Source organism: Bos mutus, chromosome 19 (assembly GCF_027580195.1).
Source record: "Bos mutus isolate GX-2022 chromosome 19, NWIPB_WYAK_1.1, whole genome shotgun sequence".
Taxonomy (NCBI): domain Eukaryota; kingdom Metazoa; phylum Chordata; class Mammalia; order Artiodactyla; family Bovidae; genus Bos; species Bos mutus.
The window spans coordinates 23,089,815-23,104,040 of record NC_091635.1 but is presented as its reverse complement, the minus strand read 5'-3'; the positions used below and the strand labels follow the sequence as shown (position 1 = coordinate 23,104,040).

The 14,226-nt window shown below is 58.0% G+C and overlaps 1 protein-coding gene across 1 annotated transcript; it reads left to right on the top strand.

Moving 5' to 3' along the window:
- The first annotated feature begins 761 nt into the window (after nucleotides 1-761).
- XYLT2 (xylosyltransferase 2) lies at nucleotides 762-14,226 on the top strand. The gene is made up of 11 exons (XM_070389701.1): nucleotides 762-991; nucleotides 7,035-7,524; nucleotides 7,802-7,977; nucleotides 8,272-8,474; nucleotides 8,943-9,023; nucleotides 9,225-9,441; nucleotides 10,067-10,243; nucleotides 10,518-10,780; nucleotides 11,063-11,258; nucleotides 11,845-12,178; nucleotides 13,654-14,226. Exons 1-11 carry the CDS (start codon nucleotides 857-859, stop codon nucleotides 13,974-13,976), a joined length of 2,595 nt encoding a protein of 864 aa, XP_070245802.1. The 5' UTR covers nucleotides 762-856; the 3' UTR covers nucleotides 13,977-14,226.

Sequence of the window (14,226 nt, the reverse complement as noted above, 5' to 3'; positions counted from 1 at the left end):
ATGCCACGGATGGGAAGGGAAGTGAAGTTGGGGAGCGGCTGCTAAGGCCGAGACGGGGGAACAGCACGTGCAAAGGTCTAGCGCTTCTTCAGGCGTGCTCCCAGACTAGCAGCTCAGCATCATCTGGGAACTTGTTGAAAATTCTGAAACTCTGGGAGCGGGTCCAGCGATCTATTTTATCAAATCCTGCGGATGATTCTGACACACCCTAGAATTCAATAACCACGACTCAAGTAGAAGTCTGAGGATGCTGAGGATGAGAGGGAGAGGAGAGAGGACACAAGGCTTCGTGAAGGGCCTCAGATGCCAGTCAAAGGAGTTAGACTTTGCCCCGTAGGTGCGGCTTCCAAGGCTTTTAAGCAAGGGCTGTGGGACTCACACAATCGCTTCCAACTTAGGCGTTTCTGGGCGCTCTAGCATTCTCTGCGTGCAAGAGGGCCGAGAGGGAGTTGGTCTCGGCGAAGCTGAGTTTCTCCACCCCACCTTCACCCCACACCCCACATCAGGCGGCGAGTCAGAGACAGGTGAGGCCACAGACCTCTCTGCACTCTGGTTCCATGGGCTTGCAGTTCGGAAGGAGGTGAGAACGCGCAAAGAGCTGGGGCACTGACCAAGACAAGCAAGGAACCACTGCGCGAGAGGCCGGCGGCCGGTGGGACAGCTACGTCGGCGGGCCCAGGCTCCGCCCCTGGCCCGCGGGGCGCGGCGTTTGGGGCCTTCGGGCCACGCCCCCGGCCCCGCCCCAGCGCGCGCCAGGCCCGCCTCCCTCGGGAGAAGCCGGTTCTGCCCGCGCCCGTGCACGCGCCCGCGGCCGGGTTGCAGGGCTGGGCGCGCGCCCTGCGTCCGGGGCAGGAAGATGGTGGCGAGCGCGCGGGTGCAGAAGCTGGTGCGGCGCTACAAGCTGGCGATCGCCACGGCGCTGGCCATCCTGCTGCTGCAGGGCCTAGTGGTGTGGAGCTTCAGCGTTCTGGAGGACGACGAGCCGGGCGAGGTGCTCCGACGGCCGGGCGGGCAGGCGGGCAGGCCGGGCGCGGGGACGCGCGGGGTCCTGGCGGGGAAACGGATGGCCCCCGCCGGGGAAGTGGGGCACGGGCCGCTTGCGTGTTGCGCACGGGCGGCCGCCTGGCTCGGGGCCTCGGACCCCTGGCGCCCGTTTCCCAGGCGGACCGGGGGCCTGCGCGCGGGGACGGTGCATGACCCGGAGGACGGGCCGCGGGCTGGCAGGGGCCCCGGCCGCGAGGAGCGGGTCTTGGTGGGGTGGTCTCCAGCTCCGCGAGCAGTGAAGGTCAGGCGCGGGTGGCGGAGAACCCGGCCAAGAGGCGCGGCTGGGCCCGAGCCGGCTAGGAGGCGGGGAGCCCCAGGCCAAACTTTCTGAAGTTGGGAGGGGGTGGGGGTGTGCGCGCCGTGGGCGGAGGAATGGGGCCTAGGGACCCCGGGCAATCGCGCCGACCCGCCCCTCAGCGGGGCACTGGCCAGTTAAGAAGTGGAGCCTGGGGGTGGAACTCAGTCTGGCAACTGAGGAGAGGGAGGGAGACCCCGAGGGAGAGAAGTGGAGTGCCCCTGAGGCGTGGCTTTTTCAACCAGGGGTCTGAAGCACCTGCATGGGTCTTCTGGACAGGATGGCAGGGGAATTGAGCTGGTGAATTAGCCTCAGGACATTAGGGAATTGGGGACTCGCCCTCTCTGACCGTAAGAAAATGGGACAGCAGCAGCTGGTTTAGCAGAGCCGAGGCTGTGGAGCAGGGGCAAACCCTATCCTTCTTAGTGCCCCAGGTCCTCGTTCTGAGAGTCTCCTGGCTGATGTGGTTTTCCCTGGAGGATTAGACATGTCTCCCCCAGTGTGATCAGGAGGGTCCAGTGGGGTCTGAGACCATCCTGGAAGGTTGAAGAGGATAAGTCAAACCCTGACCCTAAGCTGTGGACCAGAAGACAGGGCTTCCCTGCCCCCACCCCTGGGTTTTGGTGGACTCTGAGTCAGACTCTCTGCTCTGCTTGCCCCATCCTCTTGGGCCTCTCCTCCTGGCAGGGTGAAGGCCAAGGGAGCCCTGATATCCATTTTTCCTTCTTGCATCTGGGCAGTATGGAAGGCCTAGTGTGGAAATTGGAAGAATCACTGCTTTTGCCTTTTTTGGGGAGAACCAACAGACTGGGATGGTGAGGGGAGCTGGGACAGAGTCACATGAGATCATAACTCCAAAAGGAGCTGAGCTTAGGGGTTAGGGGAGGCTGACTCTGTGACATCTGAAGGGAGTGAGCTTGTTCTCTGTGGTCCAGTAAGTAGCAGGAAGACGAAGAGATGATTTTGGGGGCAGATGAGACATTCTAACATGGAATGGGCTGACAAGGAGTTAAGGAGCCTTCTGACCCTGGAATATATATGTGAGTAGGGGCTGGTGACCACTTTGGGGAGGGGCATGGCAAAGCATCCAGGGCTTCTCAGACCCTCTGCTACACGGCTGTGTGAATCTCTGGAAGGGCTGAGAGACTGTTCAGGCCTCAAGGTCTCTGCTGCCCTACCTCCAGCCTGGGGTGGGGAACTGGTGCAGTGCTTGGGATCCTACCTCCTCACCTCCTCCTCCAGCTTCCTAGCAGAACCAGATAGGGGAATCCCTGGACCAGAATGGAAAAAAGATCCTTGATAACCTAGAGGTTGTGCAGTCCAAGCAGCCATTAGTGCTTGGAGCCCTTCGGCAGCCACCTCAGGGCAGCCCGGCAGCATAATAAGTATTTAGGAAGATGGGCGCTGAGTTGGACCACCCCAACTCACCGTCCTATGTCCTATTCCAGCACTGCTCCTGGTGAATAGTGTGACCACTGTCTAATCACCTAACCTCTTTCGCGTGCATCCTCAATGGTATCTGCCCCCCACCCCAAGATGGGGGCAATAATATCACCTCTCTCATTGGTAATGCCTGTGAAGTATTTGCAGGAGTTGCTGGCACATGCTAAACCATCAGTAAATATCTTATTATTTCACTACTGCACAATGGTAATAGCGACTCATTCATTCATTCATTCAACAAATATTACGTCCTACTTCGTACTAGGCACTGTGCTAATACTGGGGATACAGAAATAAATAAAATAGATGATGAGGTCACGGCCCTGTGGGCAGACAGTCTGCAGGGAGAGACTGACAGTGAAAAGGAAACTCTGTAACAAGAGGGCTAATTTAGATAGGTGGTTGGGGAGGGCTTCTGCAGGAAGTGGCCTGTGAGCTGAAAGCCTGGGGAAGCAGTAGGCAGAGTTCAGGCAGAAGGCCCCGAAGAGAATGGGCGTAGCTGGCTCCTCTCAAGAAGTGGGAAGGAGGGTGTGGTGGGATCCCTGGAAGAAGTTAGTCCAGGGCACATCCTGCAGCCCGCAGTGAGGGGCTGGGGTTTTATTCTAAGTGCAGTGGGAGAGCGCTGAAACCAAAGGGGTCTAAGCAGGGATGAAATGAGACATGCACTTAAGATGCACACTCTGGCCTTGCGATAGGTTGGAGACCAGAGATGACCATTAACATCCAAAGAGCCATTTTATGGTTTTCAAAGCTTTCACAAACATTGTCTCACCGCTTCCTTTAAGCACAGTCTGAGAAGTCCAAAGGTGGTGGATCAGCATTGCTGTGTTCTATGTCTCTGGGACTCAGAGAAGGATTCCAAGGAGAAGCTACAGAGCCAGGAAAGGGCTTTGAATTCCTCCTCAGTGAGGAGAGGGGGCCTCGGAGGCCAGAATGCATCCAGGCGGATGTCAGAGGGCCAGTCCCCGTCCTCAGTACTTAGAGGGAACTCTGACTTAGGGGCACCTTTGGGCAACTCCTGTAGGGGTACGAGTATGGGGCCCTGCTGCTGCACATATAAACATCCTTGGGCTGAGGCAGCGGGAAGGGGCTGGCTGCCTACCAGGGACCCCCACACTTCCTCCCTGCTGCCTTCTGGTCCCCCAGCCCCCTCTGAGATTGTCCTTCTCAGGGTCAGCCAGCTCCTGCTGCAGTGCAGGACACCAACGTGCCCTCTCCTCCCACATCCTTCCCCCACCACAGCGAGCCTGGCCCTGTGCCCCAAGCCCTGCCCTCCTGACCAGCTTCCTCACTCACTGATACTGGCTTCCATCTTGAGAAGCCACAGCTCCTTTGCCATCTCCACCCACCTCAGCTTGAGAATGTCTTTCCCTGCCCCGTGTGTGTCCAGGTCCCACATCACCAGTTTACATACGCTCAGTTCAGTGGGACTGCAGCCACCTTTCCTAGGGGCTTCCCAGTGCAGGGTGCCCTCCCCAACATGGGTACAGAATGGAGCCTGTTGCCTCCTCCCCACTCTGCCCTCCCTCTTGCAGGTGTCTCTTCTCAGATGGAGACAGACATCCCCAGTTCTCACTGGGCACCTCCCAAGAGATCAGAGGGCTGGCTGGATGCTGGGCACAGAAGGCTGGGGTCCCAGGGTATAGCGCTGGGGCTCTGGCCCTAAGGCATCTGCCATGCTCTGACAGAGGAGGAGAGGGTGGTCCTAGGGAAGGAGGGGACAGGGAAAACTCGACCCAGTGGTCCAAAGTATCTGAAGGCCTTGGCTTCTCTCCTGACTTCACATTTGACTGTTTCCCTTTCATTAATTTTAGTGAGGATGACAGCATTTACTGAATGCTGAGCCTGTGCCAAGAGCTTTTCATTCATTCATTCAACAAATATTTACTGAGGGAATTCCTTGGTGGTCCAGTGGTTAGGACTCTGCACTTTCACTGCCAAGGGCATGGGTTCAATCCCTGGTCTGGGAACTAGGATCCTGCAAGCTGTGTGGCATGGCCAAAAATTTATCTATCTATCTATATATATACATATATATATAGAGAGAGAGAGTCTCCCATTGCCAGACATTCTTCTGGGCTCTAGGAATACATCAGTGAACAAAACAACAAAAAGCTCTATTTTCGTGGACATGGCACTCTTGTAAGGCGAGAGACGTAGAATAGCACCATATAAATACATTTATACAGGGACTTCTCTGGTGGTCCAGTGGCTAAGACTTCCAATGCAGGGGGCCCGGGGTTTGATCCCTGGTCAGGGAACTAGATCCTACGTGCTGCAACTAAGAATTTCGTGCCGCAACTAAAGATCCCGCATGCCACAACTAAGACCCTGTGCAGCTAAATAAATAAAATATTTTTAAAAATACACTTATACATATTACATTATACATTATATATATTATACATTGAAGGGTGGACTGGCCCTTAACTGAACCAGTTAACTGGTCATTAACTGAAGAAGGAGCCGACTGAGGGAAGATCAGGAGCTCACTTTTGGATTTGTGGCTTGAGAGGTCTATCAGACTCCCAAGAGAGGCATCAAGGAGGCTGGCAGTTAGACAACTGAAAGTTCAAGGGAGCCCCTCTAGGCCACAGAGAGAAATTTGGGACTGAGTGAGGTCACCTGGAAAGCCCAGACAAGGAAAGTCCCCAAAGTGGTCTTGGGAGATAAGGCAGGGTCAGCCAAGAAGACAGATGAGGAGTGGCCACAGAGGCTACACCAGGGGAACACCAGGAGGGCATCCTGAGGAGGCTGCTTCAGAGGCTGTGGCCCAGTGAGTGCTGCTGCTGGAAGGCTAGGCCGGAAGAGGACTCACACAGAGAGTGGTGAGAGAGAGGGGACAGCTCTTTCTAGTTGCAGTATCTCAGGCTCTATCTCTTGGACACTCTTCCCTTCTGTATTTGATGGTTGAGGGAACCTGCTCAGAGAGGGTATGTAACTGTGGGGGAGTGACAGAGCTGAGGGGGAAGCCCTAGTGACTCCAGAGTAGTCACACGGAGCCTCTCACTCCTCCATCCAGTCTGTGCCTCATCCAGCAGACACCAGCCAGACACCCTACATGCCAGCCACTCCGCTGGGCACCGGGGAGATGGAGCTGACACGACAGCCTCTTCCCAAGGAGTTGGTCAGCTAGAAGAACGCCCCACCCTGAGGCAAATGGGACGGGCTCACACATGGAGACTCCGCTAGATCTTGAAGGATGGATGGAATTTGGTCAGGCAGGGAAGAGGGGGATCACAAAAGAAGGACAGGGAAAGCTGGAATGAGTGTGGCTATACATACTTTCAAGTGTGGCTGGATCATTAGGGAGGTTCCTAGGTTTGAGAAGAGGCTGCAGAAGCCGGGAAGCAGGCGTGGAGGCTTTCCCTTATCTCGGTTTCCCTTCGCAAGCCGCCCTGCCACAAGGAGCGATGAGTCGCCAGCCTGCACGTGCAGGCGCCTTCGCGCCCTGCCTCAGCCTTCCAGCCATGGCCAGACACCTCCTCAGCCACTCCCAGCAGTAGTACCAGGGCTCCCATCTCTAGGCTGTCTTTGTCCTGGAGCTTCCCACTAGCTGGTCAAGGCCCTCTCCAAGCCAAGCTGTTGTCTGAAGCTCTTTCATCCCCCTCTGCCCAGATGTCAGGCCAGCTTGGCCATCTGAAGGCTTTCCCTGCAGCTGCCTGCTCCTGCTACCCCGTCATCCAGAGTGTGACCCCCAAGGGAGTCTCCTGCACTCTGTTAGTCTCTGCTTCCCAGAGAACCCAACCAGCAATGGGGTCTCAGATATCACCTCTGCTCTCTCCACCAGGCAAGACCCCTTTGCTCTGTTGCAGCTGCAGCACTCCCATGTGGAAATACTGTAGATGGCAGAATGCTTTTTCCTTCTGAAGAGCATCATTTTGTCCCAGTGAAGCCTGGGTGGGAGTGCTGGATGGACACTGTTGTCTGTAGGGTCTCTGCATGTCTCTCTTATTCATCTTCCTATTTGTGGAAAAAGAAAGTGGTATCTGAATCCAAAGGAGGCTCAGTGCCCTGTGATCTGTGTGATGGAGGGGATGTGGATGTGATGGTGCCTTGGGGGAGGGCGACATTTCCTCCGCCGGCTGGTCAGGGAAACCTCCCAGCAGAAGTGCAGAGTACTCAGGCAAACAGTACTTTTCTAGATAAAGGGTGGCGGGGGCTTCTAGGCCTGAGCCAGCCAGAAGCTGAAGGAGCAGGAGCAGGAGGAGACTGACTGTCCTGGTGACTTGTGTTTGCCTATCTTTTACAGAAAGGAAGGCAGAAGAAGCCACGGCCACTCGACCCCAGCGAAGGCTCCAAGGACACAGACAGTTCAGCTGGGCGGCGGGGCAGCGCAGGCAGAAGGCATGGGCGCTGGCGGGGCCGCGCTGAGAGCCCCGGTGTGCCCGTGGCCAAGGTGGTACGGGCAGTAACTAGCCGGCACAGAACCGGCCGGCGGACCCCCCCCACCCCACCCCCAGAGGCCCCAGGCCGCCAGAACCTGAGCGGGGCAGCGGCTGAGGAAGCGCTGGTTGGGGCGGCTGGCTTCCCACATGGAGACACGGGGAGTGTGGAGGGCGCCCCCCAGCCCACAGACAACAGCTTCACACCCAAATGCGAGATCGTTGGCAAGGACGCTCTGTCTGCACTGGCCCGGGCCAGCTCCAAGCAGTGCCAGCAGGAGATCGCCAACGTGGTGTGCCTGCACCAGGCCGGGAGCCTCATGCCCAAGGCTGTGCCCCGGCACTGCCAGCGGGCTGGTAAGAGACAAGCACAGGCAGAGAAGTGGGGGCCCAGGAGGGTATTCGGCAGGGATCCCCGCCCCCATTTCTCAGGGATGAAAGCCTGGAAGGGCACGCCTCGCTGCCCAAGTTGGGGATGAGTGCACTAAGTGGCTGAGGTGGACCCGGGGCCCGGAGCATCGGGCTCTACGTCCGGGGTTCCTCCTTTGGACAGCAGGCGGCTCCCTCTTCCCATCTTGTCTCCACCCTGTGACCTGGGGCGGGACCTTACTGATGCCCTGTTTTCTACTCTCAGGAAAGATGAGCCCTGGCATCCCGTGGGACGAGGTCCGGGCCCAGCAGCCCGCAGATGGCCCCCCAGTACGAATCGCCTACATGCTGGTGGTTCATGGTCGTGCCATCCGCCAGCTGAAGCGTCTCCTCAAGGCTGTGTACCACAAGCAGCACTTCTTCTATGTCCATGTGGACGAGGTACCTGCTATGGCCAGGGAGACAGGGCATCTGAGTGGGGAGGGCAGAGACCAGATCGTCATGGACAGACAGTGTCTCTGACTTGCTCAGTGGCCCAGAGATAGGAGAGCAGGGAATGGGGGAGCAGCCAGCACCAGGTGACACGGCTGCTCCGGAGCTGGAGCCCCAGCCCATGCTCTGTCCGTTTCATGTCACTTGTCCTCCGCCCTGGGTGGGGCCAGGTGGGGAGGTTGTAATGCTGGGGGTTCATCTTCCACCGCTGAGTTCCCACCACCGCCACCCCACCTCCCACAGCGCTCCAACTACCTGCACCGAGAGGTAGTGGAGCTGGCCCGGCAGTATGACAACGTGCGGGTAACGCCCTGGCGCATGGTCACCATCTGGGGCGGGGCCAGCCTGCTGAGGATGTATCTGCGGAGCATGCAGGACCTGCTGGAGGTGCCCGGCTGGGCCTGGGACTTCTTCATCAACCTCAGTGCCACTGACTACCCGACAAGGTGTGGGGTGGTGCTCTGAGCCCTGCAGATGGGAGGTGGGCCTCCTCTAGGACTCAGGGTTCCAGGGTCCCGATGGACTTCTTCCCTCCCCAAAGCCTCATTCTGGGATCTGCACACCTCAAACATGATTCCTTGGCCCCAACAATGTTTTAGAGGAGTTGTTGTTGAAAGATGATATGAGGGTTGCAAAGGACAACAGATGGGGAGGAGAAGCAGCCAGAAGTCTGAACCAGGATCTTGGGTCAGACAGGAAGGGGGGAAGAAGGATGAGGTGGTCTTTCTCAGGGACCTCAGATACTCACCACCCCAGAGCATCAGCTTGGAGTAGGTCAGTTGGCCAGAATGGCTCTCAGTAAGAAAAGAAGGGGCCAAAGAGTGAAGGAAAAGAGTGCTGGAGAGGCCTGTCTGCTCTGGGCTGGTGGCTGAGCCACGCTCACACACGCTACCCGCACGCCATTTTCTCTCCAGGACCAATGAGGAGCTCGTAGCTTTCCTGTCCAAGAACCGGGACAAGAATTTCCTCAAGTCTCATGGCCGGGACAACTCCAGGTAAGGGGATGGTGGAGGATGCCCTGGTCCTGGGTTCTCACCACAAGCCCTACACACAGGGGGCTTGGTGGCCTCAGCCCTGGGTTGCAAAACCTCCAAACCAATCACAGATTGAGGAGTGCAGTGCTGACTCCTGGAAAGATGAGAGCCTGGATTCCACCCTGCAAGATCCTCAGCCACAGGCCCGTGTGCCTCCCACAGGTTCATCAAGAAACAGGGCCTGGACCGGCTCTTCCACGAGTGTGATTCGCACATGTGGCGTCTGGGCGAGCGGCAGATCCCAGCAGGCATTGTGGTGGATGGCGGCTCAGACTGGTTCGTGCTAACTCGCAGCTTTGTGGAGTATGTGGTGTACACAGACGACCCGCTTGTGGCCCAGCTGCGTCAGTTCTACACATACACGCTGCTCCCGGCCGAGGTGGGTGACCGGGCCCGCACCCAGGTTGGGGGCGAGTGGCGGGCTCGACGGCTCACCCTCTACCCCGGCCTGCCACCCCCAGTCCTTCTGGGCTGGATGGCTCACCCTCCACCCTGGCCCGCCCCCCCGCAGTCCTTCTGGGCTCAGCGGCTCACCCTCCACTCCGCCTGCCCCCCGCAGTCCTTCTGGGCCCGGCGGCTCACCCTCCACCCTGGCCTCTACGGCTACCCCTCCACCCTGGCCTGCCCCCCGAAGTCCTTCTGGGCTCGGCGGCTCACCCTCCACCCCGCCCTGACCCCCCAGTCCTTCTGGGCTCGGCGGCTCACCCTACACCCTGGCCTACCCCCCCCAGTCCTTCTGGGCTTGGCGGCTCACCCTCCATACCTCCCTGCCCCCCGCAGTCCTTCTGGGCTCAGCGGCTCCCCCTCCACCCCGGCCTGCCACCCCCGAGTCCTTCTGGGCTTGGCGGCTCACCCTCCACACCGCCCTAAGCCCTGCAGTCCTTCTGGGCTCGGCGGCTCCCCCTCCACTCCGGCCTCGACGGCTCCCCCCTCCACCCCGGCCCACCCCCCGCAGTCCTTCTAGGCTGGAGGGCTCACCCTCCACCCCGCCCTGCCCCCCGCAGTCCTTCTTTCACACGGTGCTGGAGAACAGCCCAGCCTGCGAGAGCCTCGTGGACAACAACCTGCGGGTCACCAACTGGAACCGCAAGCTGGGCTGCAAGTGCCAGTACAAGCACATCGTGGACTGGTGCGGCTGCTCACCCAACGACTTCAAGCCGCAGGACTTCCTACGGCTGCAGGTGCTTCCCCATGACCCCCAACCTCTGGCCCTTGGTAGAGCCTCACCCCAGCTTTTCGCTGGCTGCTTTCTGGGGTCAGAAACAATCCTGGGTGGTCCAACCAGAGGATCTGGGGGACCCTCACCGGGAGCAGCCCCCGGGGGCAGGGGCTAAACTGGCGGCAGGAAAAACCCTCGGCAGCTGATCTCTAGGCACTGCTGGGAAAAGGCGCCTCCCCTGCTGTGCTCTCTGGGACCTCCAGACCCCTTCACCCTCCTTGCCTCTCCCACTCCAGCAAGTCTCCAGACCCACCTTCTTCGCCCGCAAGTTTGAATCTACTGTGAACCAGGAGGTACTGGAAATCCTGGACTTCCACCTATATGGCAGCTACCCCCCCGGCACCCCAGCCCTCAAGGCCTACTGGGAGAACACCTATGACGTGGCTGATGGCCCCAGTGGGCTCAGCGATGTCATGCTCACTGCTTACACCGCTTTTGCCCGCCTCAGCCTGCGCCACATCACCACTGCTGCGTCCCCCCTGGCCAACCCACTCTGCAGGTGAGACCTCCTTTTGACATTGTGCAGACTCTCAGGATGTAATGCCCTATAAGGAGGACAATCAGAAAGAGACAGAGCCTCTCCCAGGGAGCCCCCAGCTGAGGCAGGGAAAAAATGCAAATCGAAGATGGCAAAAGCCAGGCACATAGGATCTGCGGGTGTGAGATCTGGGCAAAGAAAGCACCTGGGGATGGGACTCCCCCAGAGCCCCCTTCCTGGGACTCCAGGCCAAGTCGGGTGTGCTGATGGCATCTCCCTTTCTCCCTGCTGGAACCTTCTTAGGTTTGAGCCCAGGGGCTTGCCGTCCAGCGTGCACCTGTATTTCTATGACGACCATTTCCAGGGCTACTTGGTGACGCAGGCGGTGCAGTCCTCAGCCCAGGGGCCGGCAGAGACGCTTGAGATGTGGCTGATGCCCCAGGGGTCGCTGAAGCTGTTGGGGCACAGTGACCAGGCCAGCCGGCTCCAGAGTTTGGAGGTGGGACAGGTCCTCCCCTTGCTTTCTCCTGATCCCCAGCAAGACTCAGGGTAGTGGGGAGAGAGGGACAGACACTACGGGAGGGCTGAGGATTGGGTTGCCTTTCAGGACTGGATTCCTGGGTCTTCTTTCCCAGTGATGGCAGCCTTGGGATGCACAGAGGACATGCAGTCAGCGGGGAGGGGACCGTGGTTCCACTACAACGCAAGCCTGTATTCTACACTCAGGGATTTTCTTCTGTAAGGAGCTGGACATTCCAGTCGGGCCAGAAGATTAGGCTTTTGAGTGTCTCCTTGGTCTCTTTCTTGGAGGCCTTTGCTCCATGTGGGGATGGTCTCTGGGCAGGACTTCGAATTTCATTTCTGCCTTACTGCCCCCAACACTTCAGAGCAGGTCAGAACAGGAGCCTAGAATGAATCTCAGAGCTTATAGAGATGTTAAAAATCCCAGTCGGAGCCCATCATTTTGTAGAGGGGGAGACTGAGGACCAGAAAGAGACAGTGATGTCCCACAGGAGTTAGAGGGGGCAGCAGGTAGAGAGGAGGACTTTCCTTCGCCTCCTGCCCAGCTGCCTCCTTCCCTCCAGGTTGGCACCGAGTGGGACCCCAAAGAGCGTCTCTTCCGGAACTTTGGGGGGTTGCTGGGGCCGCTGGACGAGCCTGTGGCCATGCAGCGCTGGGCCCGGGGCCCCAACCTCACAGTCACCGTGGTGTGGATCGACCCCACCTATGTGGTGGCCACATCTTACGACATCGTGGTAGACGCGGAAACGGAGGTCACGCAGTACAAACCCCCACTGAGCCGGCCCCTGCGGCCAGGGGCCTGGACTGTTCGACTGCTTCAGTTCTGGGAACCCCTGGGTGAGACCCGCTTCCTCGTGCTGCCCTTGACCTTCAACCGCAAACTACCTCTCAGGAAAGGTAAGTTTTCCCAAATGATACCCAGGAGTCAGGCAGGATAGGATTTACAGACAGGTGATCCCAAGAAGCTAACCATCAGAGTAGGGGAAGGTGGCAGATTGTGGCTTTGACCATCCCAGAGCCCTGCACTCCGGTATCACGCTTCCCAGGCAGGCAGACCCGGCTTTAGAACCCAGCTCTGACACTTTAATTGGGCTTTTATTCTTGGCAAATTACTTGGCCTTCCTGAACCTGTCTTATTACATGTAAAGTAAGAGAAATACAATTCTTAGAGACCTCCTGGGTGCGTGGAACATAGATCCACTCAGATTGCTCCAGGGGAAAGGGGGAAATTATTGGAAAAATGTGGGGCTCTCCCCCACAGAACTCAGGAAATGACTCAGGTCCCACTGGGACTCAGATGTGCTTTCTCTCTCTCTGGGGCCACCCTGTCCCTCATCCTGTGCTCTCTGTCTGTGTCAGCCTCAGGCTTCTCAATACGTGGCCTCTCAGTGCAATGGAGACTGACCAGGGCCCCTCAGTCCACAAGTTCCACATTCTTAGGACAGCAGATCTGATGTTGGTCATCTTCCCAGTCCACTGGTAGCCAGGTGGAGAAGGTCACATAGCTGAGGCTAGGAAACAGACTCTAAACTAGGCGTAGGCTGTAGGTTCCTGCAGGGGGCCCAATACATGTGACTGCCTTCTGGAGGCCATCGGGTGAATGTCTGGGTAAAAGTGGCTGGTATACAGTAGGTGTTCAGTAAGCAGGTAGATGTTTTCTTCCTCCAGCCATGTCCCATCACTGAGAAGGTGGGTCAGAGCAGAGGTAACCAGGAAGAGGACGGGGTCCAGGGTGGGGCAGTGGCTGTGGCAGATCAGAACAGGCACCCCTGCTCTCCTAGGACTCACAGTCTGATGGAGGAGACAAAGGGTGGGGTGGTGGAGGCAAGCTTGATAGCAAGTGCTACTGGAGCTGAGTCTTGGAGGAGCTGATTTTTATAGACAGTAAAGGATATCCTAAACTGAGGGAACAAAGTTAGCAGGTGTCTGGTGCATGAGAAGAACAGAGGGTGGAGGGGAGCCGGATGCCAAAGGAGGTGGGAAGGAAGGCCGGCAGAGTAAGCAGGGCCCGCAGCCTGAAGGCCTGAGTACCAGGCTTCTGAGGGCTCTGGAGACCACCGGAGGGGGCTGGAAAGGGCCATAGGTGACACACACCAGACCATTATCAGAAAGTAACCCTACTTCCTAAAGTACCTGGAGCCCACTGTTTTATTTAATTCTCAAGTTAGGAATTAAGGGATTACTGTCTTGATTTTATAAAACTAAGTTTTACAAGCACGGAAAGTTCTGTGGATTAGCCTAAAGTCACTCAGCAAGATGCGACTCAGTGGTAGAGTTGGGACAGGACTAGGGTGCCCAGACCTGATTCCCAGGGTCTGGCCTTCATGAGATCATTTGGGTGGGGCATGCTTACTCCTGCTCTGCACCCCCAGATGATGCCAGCTGGCTGCACGCTGGACCACCCCACAACGAGTATATGGAACAGAGTTTCCAGGGCTTGAGTGGCATCCTGAACCTGCCTCAGCCAGAGCCCGCGGAGGAGGCTGCCCGACTACATGCAGAGCTCACGGGCCCGGCGCTGGAGGCCTGGACAGATGGAGAACTAAGCAGCTTCTGGTCTGTGGCCGGAGTGTGTGCCGTGGGCCCCTCCGCCTGTCCCTCCCTGGAGCTCTGCAGACTGACCAGCTGGAGCTCTCTGTCCCCGGACCCCAAATCTGAGCTGGGGCCTGTCAAAGCGGATGGGCGACTCAGGTAGCAGGGTCCCCGCCAATGCCTACGGAAGACCTGGGAAATTGCACCTTACAGATGACGGAGGGCTGTCTCCCTCACAGGCAAGAACCAGGGGCCCAGGCTGTACACCCGTCAGCCATCCAGAACCCACAGACGGCAGGGAAGGTGGGCATAGTATTTACCACTGAAATGGCTCTGCTGGGGACCAGATGTTAGCAGGAACATGGGGAGAAGGGCTCCAGCCTCCTCACATTCTCCTCTAATTTTTTTTTTTT